The following is a 20,861-nucleotide window of genomic DNA, read 5'->3' as shown; positions in this document are numbered from 1 at the left end:
ATCAGCGCAGCACCAACAATAAATACAAAACTGAAGCTCTCAAATTTAAGAAGGCAGATGTAATCTTTTAATGGCACTGAGGAAACCTGTTTGTTTCCAACTGCTCGCTAACCCATGCACCAGTTCAGCCAATCACATGGCTGCATTTAAGCATCTAGACATGGTCAAGCATCAAATTGGAGAAGAAGCGACTTTGAATGGGGCATGGTTATTGGTGCCAGACGGGCTGGGATTTCCCCCCGCGCAGCCATCTCTAAAGTTTACAGAGGATGGTGTAAAAAAGAGAAGCAGCTCTCTGGACAAAAATGTCTTGTTGAGGAGACTGGCCAGACTGCTTCAAGCTGGTAGGGGGACAACAGTAACTCATTACAATCAATGTATGCAGAAGAGCACGCCGATTACCAGTCCTGTCAGCTTAAAACAGGACAAACCTGGTCTGATGAGTCTCGATTTCTGCTGCAACCAACCTGATAATACCTAATAAAGCATTCGGTTCAGATTCAAGCGAAGTGTTTAAACACCAAAAGGACACAAGAACACAAATGAACCAATCAGGGCTGCAACAGACCAACATCTGTGCTTCTCGGGATAAAATGATTAGTTCTCTCAGTGGATTTGATAAGCGTCCGTCTCCATTTTTAAGAATTTACCACCGTTTTTCTAATTTAATTTCATTGTGACATATGTTGAAACGTTTCCGCAGTTTTATGCGTTTTATTTTTGATCCTAAATATTGCCGACATCTCACATGGAACATATACATCATGTATTGCCATTCAGCCTAGAAACGGCTTTTGCTCGGCAGCTCCGCCGTCACCACGCATCACTGTTGGCAGTACCCAACCCAAACAAAAGGGAGTCCGCTTTCACTCTTCCCACCAAAACAGTCCTGCCTGTGTATTTAACTTTCAGTTGACACATCAGAACATGAGATCTAATTTAGCTGGAGCCAGGTAAATTTAATCACGCCAGTGTTATTCTGCATGAGATTCCAACTTCTCTTGAAACTTCATTTAGAACAACAATTAAGCGCTTAGCACTTCATCACAGCCCCACAGCGATCAAATCCAGGTTGCACGAGCTGTAAAAAGCCAGCAAAGCCAAGAAAGGTGAAGCTGATGTTCATTTGAATGAAAAAGTCTTCGTGAAAACCTCGACTCAGCCCATGTCTGTGCTTTTAGCACTTTTTTGCTGTGTTTCACTGTAAACACGGGCACATGCAAATGAGCTCTTCACTGCCTTGACGCTTTGCGCCTCTGTGATCTAAAGTTTATCTGCCTGAAGCCCTCGCACGCTGTCATCCCGAGTACACAGCAGACTAACAAGCCCTCACAGCACCTCCCCTTTGTCTCACTGACATAAAGTTAGCCTGTAACACTGTCTCTATCTAGCATGGGTGGATGGTGACTTACATGGCAAAAATGTCTGACCTCTGCACAGCTCAACAGGTCAACTGCAGCCAAACTGCAGTTTTAGGTGTTTTATATCTCACTGGGGCCCTCAACGCGTGCATGAAAAGAAAAATCCAGCGTAGCATGCTCTCCACTGTTAACTTTAAATTACTTTGGTGCACCCACCTTGTTTGAACCCATCTTATCTACTCCCACATCACTTACAGAGTTCCTCCATTTCCCAGATCTAATTTGCTACAACCCCTGGGAGGACGAGGTTCTCTGCAGCATCTACGTGAAGGTTAGGTGAGAGGGGGAAAAAACCAAACAAAAAAATCTTCACAACAACTCAAGTATAAGTTGAGTCGTTTTTTCCAGGGAAGAAAGAGTCGAGAGAGAACAATCTTGTGTATTGTTCCTGGATGAAGGTGTTGTTACACAAGCCGCTGACATCAGATTCACAGACTCACAATGATGAAAGCCTGCACTGCATAGCCTACTGTCAATGGAGAAACTGATACCGCCTATTTTAAATAGGTTTCTCTTTATATGGCTATTCAGCAACAAATGTCAGAGAAGGTCTCAAAAGACTCTTTAAAGAGGACCTGTTACGCTTTTTCATATTTAGTCTTCCAATAGTGCAGTGCGTGTAATCCCATGAGCCAAAAGCTGAGTGTGAGGCAGTTTTTATACTCTTGTCTCTGTAGGACGTCAATGAGTGTTCATATGAGACCACAGAAGTCTTGATTGTGAGTAACAGCCAATCAGAAAGAAGCTAACTTAAAAGCAGGGAGAAATGAGCTAAATGCTTGTTGGGGTGTACCGAAGCCCAGTGTAAAATAAATAAAGATCATTTCTGAACTCCATAATGAAATGCTACTTTAATAATGTGCAGGAATCAAAATACGGTGCTGGAAAATGAGCGTAATAGGCCCCCTTGAAGCTCAAGTTTAATCAATATTCTAAATACGAAATGCATGCCAGGAACCAATCAAATAGTTCAATGGTCAAATTAGTTTTAGGAACAATTAGGCTCTTATTCATGACGCTGCTTTGGCTAAACAAGTAGGAATAAAAGTGTTAATTGACCTGCAGGCCAAAGCCCTCAGCAGTATACACACAAAACTGGCAGAGAATTAATCAACTATTGAGGGGTTTAGTTAACCTGACTGGTATCCTGTTCAGCTTTGGCACAGCACAGATTTAGGTTAAAGGTCAAAGGCCCTTACAAAGTCTTTAATTGCTGTCTGAGACACGAGCAAAATATGATACCGGGCCAAGGGAAACACATACGCCAATTTGTGGACAGGAACATAGCTTGCGGGTTTCTGTGTACAGAGCAGATACGGTCCCTCTGGCTTTAAACGCAGCGTGCTATCCGCTCCATCTGCTGAAAAGGTCAGCTCTTCAGGAAGACTGAGACGAGCCGTGCCCAGAGGAGGACGGCGAGAACGTAAGGGAGACAAATGTATGGACACGCTCCATTTCACTCAGCTCTACAACTCGGACATAAATACCGAGAGTTGCCCCCAAAAAGGCTGCAGCCCCTACACTCTGGACCACCTCGGTGTGCATCTGTGTGCTCGTGGTTTTGCATTCTCAAGGAGATGACCTGCTGTGGGGTTGAGATGTATGTTTGGAAATGCAGGCAAACAAAACACGTGCCAGATGAGCTGACATTTCTGCTCTCGAAACACCAATTTAGGCTGGCAGTATGAAACGAACCCAGACACGCGCCCTCCCTCCCTTCACCAGAGCGGCCCGTAGACAGGCGGCACCACCTGGCTGACTGCTCTCTCTCCCTCTCCCTTTGCCGCTTCCTCCCTCTGACATCCTGACAGCCGGCACTGGCTACCAGCGCCAGGACACTGCCATTCTGAGCCCCTGTCTGCACTGACATCCTACAGCAGCAGCAGATGACCAGATGGGATTCTGGGAAAATATACAGCAGCTTTTTCTACATGGAACATTGTCAAGAAAGAGCCAAACTTAAAAGGAAAAAGTTCCCATTCATTCAGACCCTTTTGTCATCCTTCGCTTATTATTATTTGCAGTATTTTCCCGAGAGACTTGGGAAAAAGATAAATGAACATTTGCGGTTATTGTAGCACGAGTTTGTCTTTATATTACATTTTATGATCTACATCTCCTCAAAATTACCATCATGCTACCATAATATAAAACATTATTGTGTGTCAGCGGCTTGATTGCATTCATGAATATAAAATTCTGACTTTCAGTCCTGTGCCGCTAAGATCTTATTCTGGCTGCCTGAAACACAGTACCATTTTAAATTGTAATTATTTTGGAAAACAAAGCCATAATATATTTTTCATGAAGCCTCAGTGGAGTTTAAGAAGTTCAGTACATTTGTTTGGCCAACTAACATCAGAATTATGTGGAATATACTGTGGGGGTCTCCCACAAGCACTGAAAACAATTTTTTAAATGTTCTCACTACTAGTTTCCACTGTCCTCATTAGATCACACTCTGCTGCAGACCTCAATTTCTACCCTGATCTAGATGCTGTTTATGCTACTCTTACCCATCTCTTCTTCCATAGTCGATATCTAGCCTTTTTTTGTCATGAATCCCAGTGAGTGCCAAACACGTCTTCTTGTTTCAGTCTGTCGCAGTGTTCAGAGATGTCTAAGCTCCCTAAGGAGAAAGCCACACCTTCTCCGATATCATCTGCCTTTGTGTACAACTGTCTCCAGCTCTTTAATAATCGGAGTTATTTGGTCTGAACAAGGTCAAATCTGTAGGACAAAATATAAAAAAATAAATCTAAAAAGTAACATTTTCTTGACATCCATAACATCTTGCTTTGAGAATTACTAAAAATGCAAATGTTAAACATACAGAAGGGGAGGGGGTCCTTCGCATGTTCACTTTGGGCCAGCAGAAACACCGATATGACTGCGATCTGCTACGCAAGTTAGCTAATTACCCTGTTAGCTATTATTCAAGCACGGAGAAACACATGCCACTCATCTGTCCATGTGACACTAAATCCAAACCAGTTAAATCTATGTTAAGGTTACGAGGGGGTTCTTGGAAAATCTTCAGGAGGGTTCTCTGGTCCCCAAGAAGCTCGATTGCTCCTGTCCTTAAACCTACTTTCTGATTAGCCCGAGTTTGTTTTATTTTTACCCTTTTCAGTGCGAGAGTCTTTGGGTGGTGCATGGCTTTAAATGATTATCCACAAAGGATAAGGTTTAGGTAAAGGCCGGGCACTCCAATTTTTGTTAGACCTTGTACTGCTCTCCAAGCTGCAGTTATTGCATGCTGCCCAGAATTTCCTGGCATTGTCCATCTAATTTATATAATAATTTTGAGTGTTTGTGGGTTTCAAACAATAAAAGAAAACATTTATTACCATTGTCAATACATTTCTATATTAAAGAGAATCTGAAAAATGTGAAATATTCTCATTTGAGAAGCTGAAAATGGCAAGATTTGGCATTTGTGTACCTAATGCATTATTTAAAGTAGCAATTAAATGTTATGATTCAACAAAATCACTTTCACCTTTAAGTGAAAGGCTCAAGGCAGACTGCAGTACTGGATAAGGACTATATTTGTATTTAAATGCACATTATAAAGGCTACACCAGTGTGTGTTGTGTCTCTCTGACCTCGAGTAGCTGGGTCTTGTCGTACTCTCTACGATGCTTGTAGATGCACTGGCTGAGTAGGGAGTACAGTCGCTCCAGCTGCTCCACGCTGTAGCCCTCGCTCTTCTTCACCACCATATCCAGTAGAATCTGCAGGAAACAATAGAAATCATTCGTTTTAGAAAATAAATACATCTTACAAATATATACCACAGAAACAACAGCACAGGCGCAATCGGACAGTCGTACAGTGATGGAACAACGGGTCGCACAAGCAACTCACTGATGCTGGTGCGTGGAAGATGCATCATTTGGAGGTCAGCTGCATTCAAAAGCAATTAAGATCAGAATGACAGCTAATTAAGGCTAATCATAATTAGAACCAAGTTTACATTTCACTGCTACTTTAATTAAAACATTCTGGACAGTCAAAGGCCCTTTTAATTGACCCGTTCTTCGCATTTTACCCAAACCAAAGTCTGTGTGTATATGCGCTTCTATTTAAACACGCAGCTCATCAGAATGCACGGACTGAGACAGCAAAGGCACAATAATTAAAGTTATCATCACTGACACAAGGCAAACAGAGAAACCTCAACTGAAATTAAATGGTGTGTGTGTGGGAGAGACAGAGAGACAGAGAGAGAAAACTGCTTGAAAAACATAAAATCAAGGCAATATGATGATTAATAAGACATAGATGTTTGTCAGAGCCTCATCAGTGAACGTCTGAGAGATAATTACAGTGAGCAAAAGAATGAAAATTGCAAAGGTAAAAAGGTTAGCATTGTATTAATCACTCCATCTGACAATGGGTTCTGTTTAAATGACAGTTGGCCTGATTAAAGTTAAACTGAGGCTTCACATCAAGAGAAACTTGAGCAGAAACTTAATCCCAAGACAAAGTCTGCTCATAACCGGAAATCTGGCCTGAAGAAAAATACTCTGTAGGATTTTTTACTTTTTAGCTTCTATTAAGATACACCACAGCTTGGAGCCACGTACCTGCCACCAATATTATTATTGTTATTATTCTTTATAACTGAAAGAATGAAAAACGTCATGCATGATGCATTAGTCCTAATGGTTCGTATCGAATCCTCGTGACAAACATTTGCTACTGCTCTTCATCTCAGTGCTGACTAACGTAATCAGTGACCTCCTAAAAGCCTTCCTTAGATTGTTTTTTTCTGCTACAAACATCACATGGAGAGAGAAATTACACCTGCTTCCAACTAAACAACATTATCTGCATCAATGTTTTCACATTTTGTATTTAGAAGATTGGATAAACTCCAGCTCAAAGTGGACTTAATGTGTCCGTTTCCAGCTCCATATTTATTATCCTTGGAGTCTATTAGAGTACCTCTGCATAATTCACAATTCAAAATAAACATTATTCATCTCATATTAGGCCTCGGTGCAGCCCCTCAGCTCCTCCTACAAACATAAGGTTTGAACAGCAGGTTGGCAAGTCCACTGTGTAATGTGCCTGAGATGACTATATTAAGGATATGTAATCTCTTTGACATCATAAAGCACCACAAATGGAAAAATTGTGTTAGAGCAATGATTACTATGAAAAACCACAGTGTGACAGATCATCAGAAAAAGCTTTTACAGCTTCTCTTTCAGTCACATGTAAACATTTCTATAGTTGAAGTCAGTCTGATTCAAGACTTTGTTTCACCTGTTAACTTCTCCCCTTCTTCTACAGTTATCAGTAAACGTCACATGTTTAATCAGCTCCCTGAACACAGACAGCCATCATCTGTTCGCCACAGTAGTTGCCGTTATTATCGCACTCTTAATTCCTGAAAACACTGTATTTAAAACAATCTCTATGCAGATTGACAGCTGCGCTTGCAGGCTGCCATATTCCAAAAGCAGAGAAGCATATGTTCCTGCACTTTTCTGTCAAGATGGAGGGCATGTGGAGAGAAGAATGCAATCAGGTTAAATTACTTACATTGTACAAGTTTTCTCCTAATCAGTTTACACAAAGGTTTATTTCATCCCTCTGAAACTGAAAAAAAGCGGGCGTGTTTCTTCTGATTGGGGTGTTTAAACTAAGCATTATTTTTACTGTTTCAGCTTTTGAAATGATTACAAGCAGAACATCAGACTCCGTATAAGCACAGCCGCTAAATGCATACCATATAAAACTTAAAGGTCCAGAAAACAGGACGATTATTCCTTTGAAACATTCAAACTTTCATAATTTCATCTGGTAGTGTAGAAAATCACTGGTTATATCCCTTTTCACAAGAACTTCCACCTGGCCAATCTAATAACCAAGTCCCTTGACAAATAATGTCTACATAAAGAAGCTAAGAACATGAAAAAAATCTAATATTCAGAATTCATGCAGAGCGATAATCATGATCTCTGCAACACTGGGAAAAAAGTGCCATCAGCTGCTACATATTGAATATATTTTACTGGTATCTTTTTGTACTTTTTTCACATTAACTCTGGCCTAACATCAGGGGAGCTATCAGCTTTCATAGTTTCAATCCAGCCATAAGAACTAATAAAAGAGGTCCAAATGGAGCACATCACAGTGAGATGCCGGTTTTAACAACACATGCATAAAAGCTTTAATTAGCATCATTACCAACCCATCGCACATGTGTAATAATGTCAGCCAGCCTTTCATCCCACTGCCACTGCATTTCTCTCCATTTTTCATCATGTTCCCCAACTCTTGCTTTAAGTGTCTCTACTTTATAATGCACCTTTTTCTCCTGAGATAGTTCATCTTCTCACCTCAAGCCATTTTCACTGTTTTACACAGCCTCTTCTCACCTCCTCTTCAACTGCATTTCCGACATTACTATTGCACAACAGTCTTTGCTTCTGGTGTATTTGTCTTTGCATTCTCCTCTCTTATGCGCCTTTCTTTCCCCTCTTTGTTCTCTCTCTCTCTCCGTTTCTTCGCTTTATTCTCCTCTTACTGTTACCAGGCTGATTGCAGCAGTGCACTTTCCAGCCTTTGTCAGCTTGATCAGGGTGTCGGCGACACTGTGGGGTAAATGGTGTGAGAGGGTCTTACATGGGCTCAGTGACTGAGTGAGCTCACAGCACACAAAAGGGCCGTAATCCCATGCGTTAAAGACTACTACTGACATGGGCCTTTTAACCTCACCCCTTCTAAACTCCTTGCTCCATCTTCCCCCACAACCTTTTCTTTACCACATCTCTATCTATGCTTCTTAAGAACATAGATTCAAAAGGGAGGGTTGGGATGCCTGCGATTTTAAACAACAGCTGAATAAGGGTATACATTGTCATTAGCGGCAAACTCAGAGCTTTTGTTAACGTGGCTTGCACAAATATTTTATAAAATGCAGTATTTCCACTTAAAAGTCTCGAAAATGTGCAGAATGTAAGTGCAGTCCACTGAATTTACAGTCGCTCTATGCTTCTGGTATTTTGCAAACAAATCCCTTTTTCAAATAAGCATGCTGTACACAGTCAGGCATGCAGACTGGAGCTGACTGTGATACAGTAGAGGGTCTTCTTTGATCACTGAAGGCTTCACTATCTACACGCACATGTGTGTTGGAGAGACTTCCTCACCACTGGCTGAGAGAAGAGGGTTAGCAGGCAGAGAGGGAGGAGGAAAAAACTCAACAACAAGGACTCAAAACCCAACAGTCTCCATCACAAGGGACGCTATTAAGCCTTCAATATCTGCCTCTGAGAACAATTCAGCCTGCTCTTCCTGTTAACTAAGATTTTGTGTCTCCAATACTAGCAAATGAATGAATTATTAATGATTCTGGTTTGTTTGTTACCTTCAGCTGAGGCAGACACTGGATTTGGATTTTCAGATTTATTTAAAAAAAAAAAAAATTAAGTCATGGTGGCAAATAATGTGGTTTACAGGGCACTCGGTCACACGGATAATGCAATATTGATAGTGTTACAAGGGTCAGGGACAATCATGATGAATCATATTACCATGGTCCCAGAACATTAAAATGAAATGGTGTTTCTGTTCAGTTGCCCATGTAAAAACCGCTGCAGGGGTCGACAGCTCATCTTAAATATGCAACGCTTGGCTTTACAGGGAAATGCCATTAGATTACGGTGAATTCTCTTTACTTTAGTAGAGGAGGAAAAAAGGGTTTTCGATGCTATATATGGTAACGTCTTTTGTGCAAAGTATGCAATTTGATATCTGAATAAAATGAGTCCAATGATACTGTTTAAAAACAGCATTACTCTCTTCTAACTGATGATTTTAATATTTACCTATGTAAATGAACACATCATGCTCTGTGTGCCGTTAGGTTTATGCGGTGACTCAGCCACTTAGATAATGAGTAGAACACTGAATTCAGAATCACACACAAAAATATGAATCACGGATGAAAATAAATGTAGATAATTGTTATTATATTCACTCACACACAAAGATCAATAAAGGAGTTAACTTTAATTGATAGAAAACTTAAGAGACCTAAGGGCTGGTTTCCTGGGCAGGGGGTAAATTAAACTATTCTAAGGCTTTAATCTAGAAATGTCAATCTTAGTGGTTTTCCTAATACATCTTAAATGTAGTTCTACAGAACAGAGCTGCCTGGGATAGCTCAAACTTTATCTCAGGACTTAAAATGTCCTGAAGCACATGGCTTCAATCTCAATTAGGAGGAAAAAATCTGAGCAATGAGTATTGTTTTTTTTTTTTTACTCAAAAACACTGATAACAATATGAGCCTTATAAATCAAATAGTCCATACATGACATGAGTCTGGGTAGGAATATAGAACATTGAGAGATGTGAAAATGACCAAATGTAAAATCTGCAGGTTTCATTTGGCAAGTCCTTGGCAAAAAAAGTATTACAAGATAAAAATTACAATTGGGGGGGAAAAGATAATAAGATGGAAAAAATAAGGAAGGAAAAGGAGGAAAGAAATTTCATATTTTACAGACTCAAGACAGGAGAGATCCAATATCACCAGGTAATAAAGGAGAAGAAAACCAAACAGACCTCCACATACACAGAGCAAAATTATCAGATGAAGATATGTTTACCAAACAAATGCACAGGGGAGAAAAATTTAATACAGAAAAGATTTAGGTCAAGGTTATGGAAAAGGATTTGCTAATGAACTGATATGATTAAACTTTGGGGAGAGCTCAAGGGAAATAAAGGGTAATCAATATAAACTCCTTTCCATGTGTCGTGCAACCAGTGTGCAGGAAGAGTAAAGTGTTAAACAGTGAAAGATGCTGACAGAGCACTAAGCGTTGCACACCGTCTGTGCATTATGAGGGTATGCTTTTGGAATATACAAAAGCATGTACGGCCTGGTAAAGCTGGATTCATCTGAATAAGCAGTGCAGCTTAAAGCGTTACAGCAGGTATTTGTTATCATAGGATTTGAGCAGTGAGGAGGTGGCGGAGGCTTGAAATTCGTTACTACAGACCTACATTTACGATACATTATTAACACACACAATATAACTGACCTGGAATCGCAGCCTGCCCATGAATTAACAACTGCAATAGCATCTTAACAGGATTGTTATCTTTCCATTGATTGACTCGGTACAACACAAAAGTATGGGATATCACATCCCTGCGTTTTCTGGCTGAAGAAACCTTGATGCAAGCCACATATACCACCGGTCATCAAATCACCCCCCAGTTCTTACATTCTTCACCTCGCTAAGAACACCTCTGCAGAGTTGGGCTGGCTTGCTAGAGCAAATTAGCTATGCGTCCTGGCAGCTTAGGTTTAGCTTAACGGCTTCTGTTGGTGTTGGCCTCCACTGTGCAGCGGCTGCATAGGCTGCCTGCGGAGCGCTAATTTTGAGTCTTCCTGTGCAGCGTTTTGGAATGGACACTAAACCGAAGCAAGCAGGGCAGAACTGTTCTGTTCGGCCCCGTCCTCAGGGGTGCGGTTTCTCTTTTCATGACAGTGGATGCCTCATTCTCTGGTCCGGTGTGTGCCCTATCTACCTACATTGATCGCACTCAGAATGTGCATTTATGTTACCATTTGTTTGCCTGCTTCACTAATCCAGCAAGTGGTAGAGCTCTGTCTAAACAGAGGCTGTCCCACTGCATTATGGAAGCTGCCTCATGTGCGTACAGCACCAAGGGTCTCGCTTTGCCCCAGGGGGTGAGAGCACATTCCACCAGGAGAATGTAAGCTGATGTGCTCTTTTTAAACCCCGCGTAGGTGATATTTGTGCTGCAGCTCGTTGGGCATCACCGCACTCTTTTGTTCAGTCCTATCGATTGATGGCTCCTGCTGTCCTTCCCCTGGATCTACCGCACACTAAGGTGCCGGTGGTCCAACTGGAGTACATTGGTTGTATACATGTCCCATATTTATGTGTTGTCCCGAGTGAATCGACTGAAAAGGAACAGTTATATCTATGACTTTGTTCCCTGAAGGAGAGGAACGAGGTACAACACAAGGTTGCCTCACCGCGCACCTCGGCTTGACTGTGATGGCAGGGGGTATATGTGCAGGCAGGGCCATGCGCATGTCATCACATGGCCTCCACCCTAAAAGCATGAATAGAGGTTTCTTCAGCCAGGACATGCGGGGGAGTGATATCCCATACTTACGTGTTGTACTTTGTTCTTGTCCTCTCTTTCAGGGAACAGAAGAAACTGTTTCAGCCCTGATATTAAACATTGTAACCAGACATTAAAAATACCATCTTCATGTACTGTATGGGTATTAAGACGTACAAAATCCCACACAGTGTAACCCTAAGCCAAAGGTTGAGGAGATGGGAGCAACGCAAAAGGGCACAATAAATCTGGCCGCAAACTATTAGAAGAGAAATAAGAGAGACTAACTGGTATGTTTATGTTGTGTGAGCAAACAAGTGACCCTCACCTGCATAGCCAAGAGGCACAGATATGCAATTACATGCAAATGGGAGATGTGTCAAAGCAATCAGTGGGAATGAATAAAAATAAAAGAAGCACTTCAAGCACCATCTATTTTTATTGACAATCAAAACGATGGTCCAGCACTACTATTAGGCTGTCTTCTTTTGAACAGGCACGAGGCATGGCTACTTTGCCAAAGGGGGCCCCTGCTGTTATCAATACTAAAAAATGAAGGGAGATGACAAACTGAAGCAGGGCCATTTCTGTTGACAAGCTTCTCTAAAACAGGAAATCCTGACATGCTGTAGAAACTAAGCATCAAGCCAGAAAGACTCCATACTGCGCCAGTGACTAGAAACACTGGCTTTTTCTGGGCAGCTGCTAAAGGAAACAGCAGAGCAGACGATAATCTGTGTGTTCTTGGTGAGATGGAGGAAAAATTGCTGGGGCCAGATTGGATTTCTTGTTACTGAATTCTCATCTGCAATCCTCAGCACCACTTCTCCTAGCCCATCTGTGGACAAGTGTCTGATTATTGATGAAAGAAAACAGCTGAGAATGAGAGACGTTTTGGAGTAGGGAGAGAAACAAGCCTCAGGACCTATTTATTCATACTGAGGATTTCATTTTGATCCAGACAGCATCAAGCATCATTTCAGAGAAACTGGCAATAACAGAACTTGATTTTACTAAGTGAATCAGAGCAAATAACTGTGCAATGGCTCTGAAAGGCAGGGTGTGAATACTGAAATAATACCATCTCCGTCCTACAGGCTTTGCGTGTAGGGTCTGTGAACAAACTCATAACACTCTGATGGTATTTAATTCCAGAGAGATTTCAGAGCCTCTTCCATCAAGTTAAAAGTCAGGAATAATGAGGCTTCTACAATCAATGAATACAACTGAAGAGTGAGGGAACAGTACACCACTCACTGTGGGCCCTAACACACATCAGGCACCGTGCCAGTCCCAGCCCCGCCAGCAAATATCTGCTTAAATGGCGGCTCTCATCCTGCGCACCGGAAATTCAATTTGTTCCGTAAGACTGGGATGAAAAAGCAATTATTCACAGTCCCCTCTTTTCACAATCTGTTTCTTTAAGATATCTCCCTTCTTCCCCCTGCTAACAAATAAACCTCCAGATTACTGCTATGTGTGGCTGTTCATAGGGGCAGCCAGTTGAAGCACTAAGATCAGGCCAGCTAAAAAGCCTGTCAATCAGGCTGAAAGATGGAGTCAGGTTCAGCACGAAGAGATATGTACCCCTACGGTCCCCATCATCCCCATGGGATGTGTGTAAAAACCACTAGATAATGGCTTGATAGTTGGATGTCTCTTCGGAGCGTTGAGGAAAGACGTAAGCACATGTCAGAAGGACACTTCTTTTACACCAATTACACTACACAGAGCGCTGTAAAACCAGCGCCCCCTCCCCAACCATCCGATCAGTGGGAAGTGCTGTCAAGGGGGCCCACTGAGCCGAGGCTCCAATTTACACTTGGGGTATTAGGTGGGACCCTGGCGTGACAGTGCAAAGTACCACGGAGCTGCTTCACATGCTTCCACTTACTTGAACACACCCTGGGACGAGTTGGCAGATCTAGTGGGTCAGAGAGAAGCTCATGTTTGAGTCATGACCTTGTTTCCTTCAGATTTAACTGGAACAACACCTGTTGATTGAACGATGTGAAATTCGTTCTTTCCATTGTAATTGGCTCCCTCCTATGTTCAGAGGGCAAGGATACAAAAGGTTGATAATTGAAAGATGGAAGGGGACGAGCGACAGTGGCATAACTGTAGCATGAATGAAAAGGAGGGATAAGCTTAAGAAGTTATTCATCTGAGAAGGGCAGTGTGACAGCATCAGCTCCAGAAGAGACCTATGGATCTGGTGAAAGCTTAAGGCTGGTCACCCATGATTGCACTTCCACAACCTCAATACCTTAAATCCCATTCAAAGAAGAGAGAGAGAGAGGGAGAGAGGGAGAGAGGGAGGGAGGGAGGGAGAGACTTTATTCAACTTTTTCTATATTCTACAGTTACACAAAGGTATAAGTTAAAATGTGGGACTTTCCAGGCGTCTAATCTACCTGTTGATTAAATGGGAGGGGGAAAAGTTCAATAGTCTAAAGGCAAGACAATGTAAAAGATTGATTTTAACATAAATTAAAACTGAATGGATGAGGTTGTGCAACTTGTGCATTTAATAGAAACTGTTTTGTTTTTTCCCCCTTTCTTACTTTGTGCAGCTTACTTGAAGCTTGCCTGTTTACGACTTTGCATCAGAGTCAGAGAGGAGTGCTCAATCTGCCAGGGCTGCAAATGGCTGCGTAATATCTCAGACTCAACAATAAACTAGTGTTTTACATCAATAAAACACATATTAAAATGTAAATCAATTCAGTTCAATTACATTTCGTACATAGCACCAATTCATAGTGCAACATAAAACTTCAAGGAGCTTTATGTTTCACTGTTGCAGAGAAATGTTACAAGTTTTTTGTAACAGTGGAAAGGAACAACTCTCCTAACAAGAAGAGAACTCCAGCAGAACCAGGCTAACTGATTAGTAATCCTGATGCGAAAAGCAGCCATTTTTAAACATCTGTATGTATGAATACGACCCACAGTGCAATTTCCAACACTGGTCAGAACAAGCCACAGTTTCACTTGCATATAAAAATATGCACAAACAAGATGACTTAATGGTTCATATAATTCAAAGAGTGACCAATCAAGACAATACAAATGAGGCACAGCTGTTTCAATTACAGAAGGGAGGAGAAAACAAAAAAGCAAGCCTTTCACCCAGACTGTTAACAACAGCATTGCAACAAGTAGCCAAATGAACTTAAATAAGACTAAACAAAAACATATTTTCAACATTTTTGATTATAGTTCATCTTCTCCATAATCAAAATCTAATTATGCACTTTCAAGATGTGACAGTCCACAGCTGGTAGTGTTGGAACTAATACATCTTTGCTTAACATTTATATTTTATAGATTTTCTTAAAATGATCAGAAGTGAAGCCATTTGTATTTACCAAAAAAGGGGCAACCCTATATTTATACCATCTTTATAACACCAGTATTACTTATTATTACAATTAGTAATACAATTAGTAGAAATTCTATAGAATTTCTACTAATTGGATTGGCTACTACACAATTCATTTTTGGGGGGAATTGTTTAATTTGTTTAAATGTTTTTGCAAGATCCTACAATCTTCTTCCTCTAACAAAGCAACTCAGGTTGGAAACTGTTGAAATCATAACTGGATACATTAAGTGATTAAAATCATAAGAAATGCTCATTTATTAACATTTATTGTGACTATTTCCTCATTACAAAATGTTTGCCTTTGTGTTACCAGAACATTTTTATACAGATCACACTACCTGTTAAATCTGAAATGCTTAACAGTGCACAATGCCAAATCACACCAGCTGTTACATCCTTCATGGTCTGAATCAGAATGATGGCTGTGTAAAATTAACAAGATGGCAATGAGGTGTGGACAGGATTTTAAAAAGCCGAAGTCTTGATGGTTGAAAAAAGTTAAAAAGTGTTTTTAGTTCCATTGTGTGTGTGTGTGTGTGTGTGTGTGTGTGTGTGTGTGTGTGTGTGTGTGTGTGTGTGTGTGTGTGTGTGTGTGTGTGTGTCTTTTCTCAGCCAATTATTTCAGAATAAGCGAATGCAGACCAGAGGCCAATGTTTATAAACTTTCAAGTAGATTTTTTTGTTGTATTTTAATTAGAAATACTGAATACAACTGCTGCAGTAATGAAAAAGTCACAACAGACAGTTGAAGAAAATGTCTCAGTCTGAATCAAACAAGCTTTGAATTATTAAGCTGCCATTTCAGCAACATTTAAGGTTCACTATTTTCTGTTACCGTTTGTGTTTAAACGATAGGATGCTTAATAAGTATTTTCGAGCTTCTCTAGCACTTCATAAATAAGATGCTCATAAATACGTGATACTGATCATACTTGATCACACAGATCTATTTAAAAAATATATTTTAACAATATTTTTTCCAAAAAGAATGACAATGTTAAGTAAAACACCATCAAGAATAATGTATCAAACTATGTCGGGCAACTTAAAGATCAAAACATAACCTTTATTCATTTTTCCAGTACAAACGCACACACAGATGTATTTTATTAGGCTTTCACACGACTAGCATTCTTAAACCAGCATTAACAGCTCCACATTAGTAACATGAGCACGTGGCCAATTAACATTAGACCACATCTAATTATCGACCTATGTCAAAGATGATTACACTGATGCTCAATTAAACCGACATCAGTAAAACTGTATTTCCCCATAATACTTGGACAACATACCCATGGTGACAGCTAGCCTAGCTACAGTGACAAAAGCTCCCCCACCACGTCCTGTAGAATTTACAGGAGGCCACTCTTACAGATTTCGCTCGTTTCAACCATGACCTTGTCTTTTTCATTATCAAACTAACGCTCATTAAACCTGCCACCTCACAGCATGTTGTCATGTCCCACCCACTGCTCCATCACAAGGCGTATATTTCAAAAACACCAGCAGATCACACTATAGCCAAACACAGAGGCTCCAAGCAGCAGGTGGTACTTGAGTGGAGTCGTATTTATTTTATGGAAAAGAAGAGGTTCTCCCCAACTTATTTTCTTTCTTTATCTAAGAGGCAAACCATTCAGTCAGAAAGCATTTCATCACAAAAGCAGTGCAGTTTTAAGCAATTTCGAGCACTTTAGCGAAAATCTATGCACCTTTTAAACCTTGAAAACACCCCAATAAAATTACAGTATTTTCAAGAATGTAAGGAAGCTTAAGTGCATGTGGTGTGCTGCTACACCTGTTATGGTCATAATGCTTTATTTATTTTCTTAAAAAAATAAAATTCTTACCAAAAGTCGCTGGTGGTCAATTACCACTGGAGGATGGGGAGGTACTGCTTGTGGCTCTTCCTCGGTCCTTTCAGCGGACTCCTTCAACTGCTCTGATGAGCTACTGTTGAATGTCCCCACTTCAAAGACATCAATGAAAAGACAAATGAATAGATTACCAAAGAAATATTAAATATTTAACTGCAATCAAGAGTAACTGAATAACCTAAGCAAACTAACTAAATTGATGCAGTTTTGTTCTTCTCATTCAAAGAAAAATACATTTAAAATGTCATGGCTACAGGTCCAATGCAATTATACAACAGAAAAACAAATTATCTGCAGCTACGATCAGCTTTAAAGTGTACAATATCTCGCATCTGGCTCAGTGTTTAATGAGATGGGGGTGGAGTAGCTTAGTTTTTCTATTGGTTCAGGAGCCACAATTCGTGTTCTGTTGTCCGATCATGTCATCCTCTGATGGCTTCTTCATATTTTATCAGCACCATTACCTCAGCCTTCCAGCTGGCCTCATCATAAGCCAAACCACAGGCCCATAATCAAACAAAAACTTATTGCTCGTCTCTGACTTGAACACAACATCCCAGTAGAAGGAGCATAAGGTTTCATGGCAAAGAAACTAAATATACTGGAGCAAAGGAAAAGGCAGCCACTGCTGAAAATCCAAAAATTGAAAACCATCCAAAGATGCATATCAGGAGGTGTAACATATCCATATAACTTTCAAGCCCATGGCATTTTGCTATGAAATGCATCCAAGCCAAGAATAGTATTTATAAATGCTAATGCTACTTAAGTTTCACCACTGAGTCTTACATCCTATTTTAAACCAAGCATAAATCAGAAAACTGGATGATAATAACAGTAATTTATCATAGATAAGTGCTAGGCAACCCACTGGCTGAATGTCTAAAAACTCACAGATGTTTGTTAACTTTGCATAAAAACATATTTAGAATTTAAAAATTAGCAAGTCAAATTAAGAGATCAGAACAAGTAGCCCTGACATTGCATCTCTCTCTTTTTAACTCATCACATATATTTGGATTTTGAAAGTGTGAGAAAGCATTAATAGTGAAAAGCGTGTACTGCAAGCAAAAGCTCTACATTTGTGTTAACCAATATTAATGCTGGAACATAACTAACATACCTTCTTTGTTATGATCTTCCTCAACAGTTTCCGTTACTGCCACTCCATCCTGAGGATGCTGCTCCTGAGTTGGTTTGCTCTCATTTTTGTCTTTGTGCTCATCCTGTTCAGCTCTATTAGAGCCCTCAGCCGTGCTCTGAGGAGTCCTTGTCTCTGCCTCACTGCTCCCCTTGAGGCTCTGCAAGTCAAGGCTGTCCATTGACTCATTTCCATTCACACAGTCCACTTGTGAAACCAGGAGAACCTCTGTGTGCTTAGGCTGGTCCTCAGCATCTGAAGACACCGACATTTCAATCAAAGGCTGGAAGTCAGCCCGACTGGCCTCGCTATCCCCATCTGTGTTGGGCTGAGAACTACCACCAAGGCAATGTGGTTCGGTGTGTTTCCCTGTGATCTCAGGCTCTGCTTCTTTAGCTGCCGGCTCCTCAACCTTAGGCATTGGCGCCTCTCTGGCTTCGCTAGCATCTGGAGGTTTATCGGGAGCTGCAACAGGGGGTTCGTTGGAGCTTTCTTCTTCTGTGGAGGGGGCATGTGGATGATGGCCATTGGGTTGGGGACCTGTAATATCGCAAGATGATTCCTCATCCTGTGTTAAACAGGAGTCGCTGGGCCCTGCCGCTTCCACCTCTGCTTCAGGCTCCTCCTCTTCCTCCTCTGTCCCTTTCTTGTAGTTCTTCTTTTTCCGTATGATGCCCCGCCCCCACGATGGCCTCCTCCGAACCTTCCGCTTTACATAATCTGTGAGGAAAAGGGGAAAGGAAAAGAGACAAGATGGAACAATATTAATTTAAACAAAATATTCACAAGGCTAGCATTTTTTGTTTTAACAGAAATCTTGCATTTTGGACAGATAACTCAAAACAACACACCTCCACAACGACTAATGCTTAGAAAAATCCATTTCTCATACTGTAAATTTTATACAAACCATCTCTCCTTGCCCACATAGAGTCACAGCATGTATTACAAGTTCACTGCATTTAAATCTGGACATTTGGCCTTCCTCAAAGGGTAATAAGCAGCGGGTGACATAGATCACAGAGAAGAACCAGACAGAGACAGCAGTCCTGCTATATCATGGATTTTAGACACTAATGACAACAGATGGTGCTTGGGGTTTTGAGAGGAAAGAGCAAACCAAAGCCTGATCTTTGAAAGTGCAGTTAAAGTGTCACAGCAAGCCAACAAGGATGCTAAATGCAGTAAAACTTCAAGGCATTTGCCTTCATTTGCTGCTTTACAGAGCAGACACAAACCACAGCAACAAAGTCAGAGTGAAGGACAGATACAGAAAGACTGTGAAAGAAAAACAAAACAAAACACACATACGGCTCCATCACAAGTCAGTTTTTTATACATTACCATAAGTGGCTGAGACACACAGACTCTAACCCCAAAGAAACAAGTTGTTCCCAAGTTTAAAAAAATAAATAAATAAAAATCTGCTCAGAAATATTACTCACGTTGCAGGAAGCTAGACCTGCTTACACAGCCACACTCAACATTATGGGTACATGTCTTGCTTAAGACATGTAAAGTAAACTCATAAAGTAAAAACATATATTAGGACTATTGTAACAATAAGGTTAGGCACATATTAATTATGGTTAAGGGCTCCAGTTCAAGTCCATGAAATCTACTCTAAAGTCATGAATATAAGACCACATGTCTACATGAGCTGAGCTGTGATTTGGACTGTTAGTTCACTGTGGACTCTCTAATATTCATAAACTACTAGGCTTTATAATTCTGTAGAGGGTCATTGAATGATCTAAATCGGCCAAATTGGCATTTTATGCAGAATCAATAACATATGTAAGCTTGGTTCTCAAAGGACTTAAGGATCACAGCTCCTTAAAATTATTAGGCAGAGATCACACTGTACTGCACATACTGAGTAAAGCTTTTCGCCTGAATACTCCTGCTCCCCACAAAGATATGAATAGGCACACACTGAAAGGAAATCAGGATATGCCTGCATGCTGTCTGTCAAATTTCAAATCTCACATTCCTCTCTCCCCTCCAGTGCTTTTAGCCAGGTTTCATCTTTCCACTCTAAAAGTGAGATGTGGTTATGCACACAGTATATGTACATTATGTTAAGTACCTGTCCATAATGAGAACAGAAGAGCAATGACAACTATTGCACCAACCAAAAGCTATATTTGGTCTCCCAGAAATAGACAACACAAAGAGGATAATTAGTCAACCAGTGCTTGCTGATGGGACTCATCTTTGGTAATGGTGTTCTCTAGTGACCCTCTTAATGACCAGTCACGAAACTGCTGTCAGCCACAACCAGCACAGGAGACAGCTCAGAAAGGAATAAAGTACACTTCATGCCAGATAATGTATTACAATTATTGCAGCAAACAGCTATTTACACAAGACTATTCTTCAGCTGTGTTTAGAAATCCATAGCATACTTGTATGTCGTTCCAAAGATTTTAATCACGTACATATACCTTACAAAACCAATGCATGATTCTGCATCTGGAGGGCTGAAGCAATAAAGCATGCAGCATTATAATTTTATCTAGACCTCCTCTGTGGCATCACTTTACATTATTGTCTTTCTCCTGTCAGTAACAATTAAATTCTCATGTTGCATCTGAAGAATAAGAAGTGAAATCCATCTGTCCCTGGTTATTTAAACTCACACTGGTATCCACGTAAGTGCTGCCTTGAATTCTTTAATTTTTTACTGCTTTCACCATTTATTAAGTGTCCAGCCATTCAGCAGGCTAGGTATGCGTCACATTGGGGGACTAATCCCATTCAAAATCCAGAGCTAGTAGCATTTTTCATGCACAGTAAGCGCAGACCTTCTGATCTTATATAAAAATATTCCAAAAATAAGTGAAAAGAACTGCGATTTAAGACACTTTAATATAGTAATGTAGGAGCCACCTTTCCCA

At 40.7% G+C, this 20,861-nt stretch overlaps 1 protein-coding gene across 2 annotated transcripts in view; it reads right to left on the bottom strand.

The window, feature by feature from the left end:
- atad2b (ATPase family AAA domain containing 2B) overlaps positions 1 to 20,861 on the bottom strand; it is a 66,519-nt gene that overhangs the window by 5,037 nt on the left and 40,621 nt on the right. The window contains exons 25-28 of one of the 2 annotated variants that reach the window (XM_086263024.1): positions 17,944 to 18,681; positions 16,794 to 16,912; positions 5,030 to 5,158; positions 3,980 to 4,151 (exon numbers count right to left, since the gene is read on the bottom strand). In XM_086263024.1, coding sequence (XP_086119150.1) covers positions 4,146 to 4,151; positions 5,030 to 5,158; positions 16,794 to 16,912; positions 17,944 to 18,681 — 992 coding nt within the window. In that variant the 3' untranslated portion in view covers positions 3,980 to 4,145. Of the gene's footprint in view, positions 1 to 3,979; positions 4,152 to 5,029; positions 5,159 to 16,793; positions 16,913 to 17,943; positions 18,682 to 20,861 lie in introns of those variants that run through there. The other variant, XM_086263023.1, reaches the window with a different exon arrangement.

This window comes from Aulonocara sp. 'chitande type north' Nkhata Bay, linkage group LG15 (assembly GCF_057382095.1).
Source record: "Aulonocara sp. 'chitande type north' Nkhata Bay isolate Kocher_YH1m ecotype deep benthic linkage group LG15, A_spYH_male_GT1.1, whole genome shotgun sequence".
NCBI classification, from domain to species: Eukaryota; Metazoa; Chordata; class Actinopteri; order Cichliformes; family Cichlidae; genus Aulonocara; species Aulonocara sp. 'chitande type north' Nkhata Bay.
The sequence above is the reverse complement of the archived record's forward strand: the minus strand, read 5'-3'. Positions and strand labels throughout refer to the sequence as shown.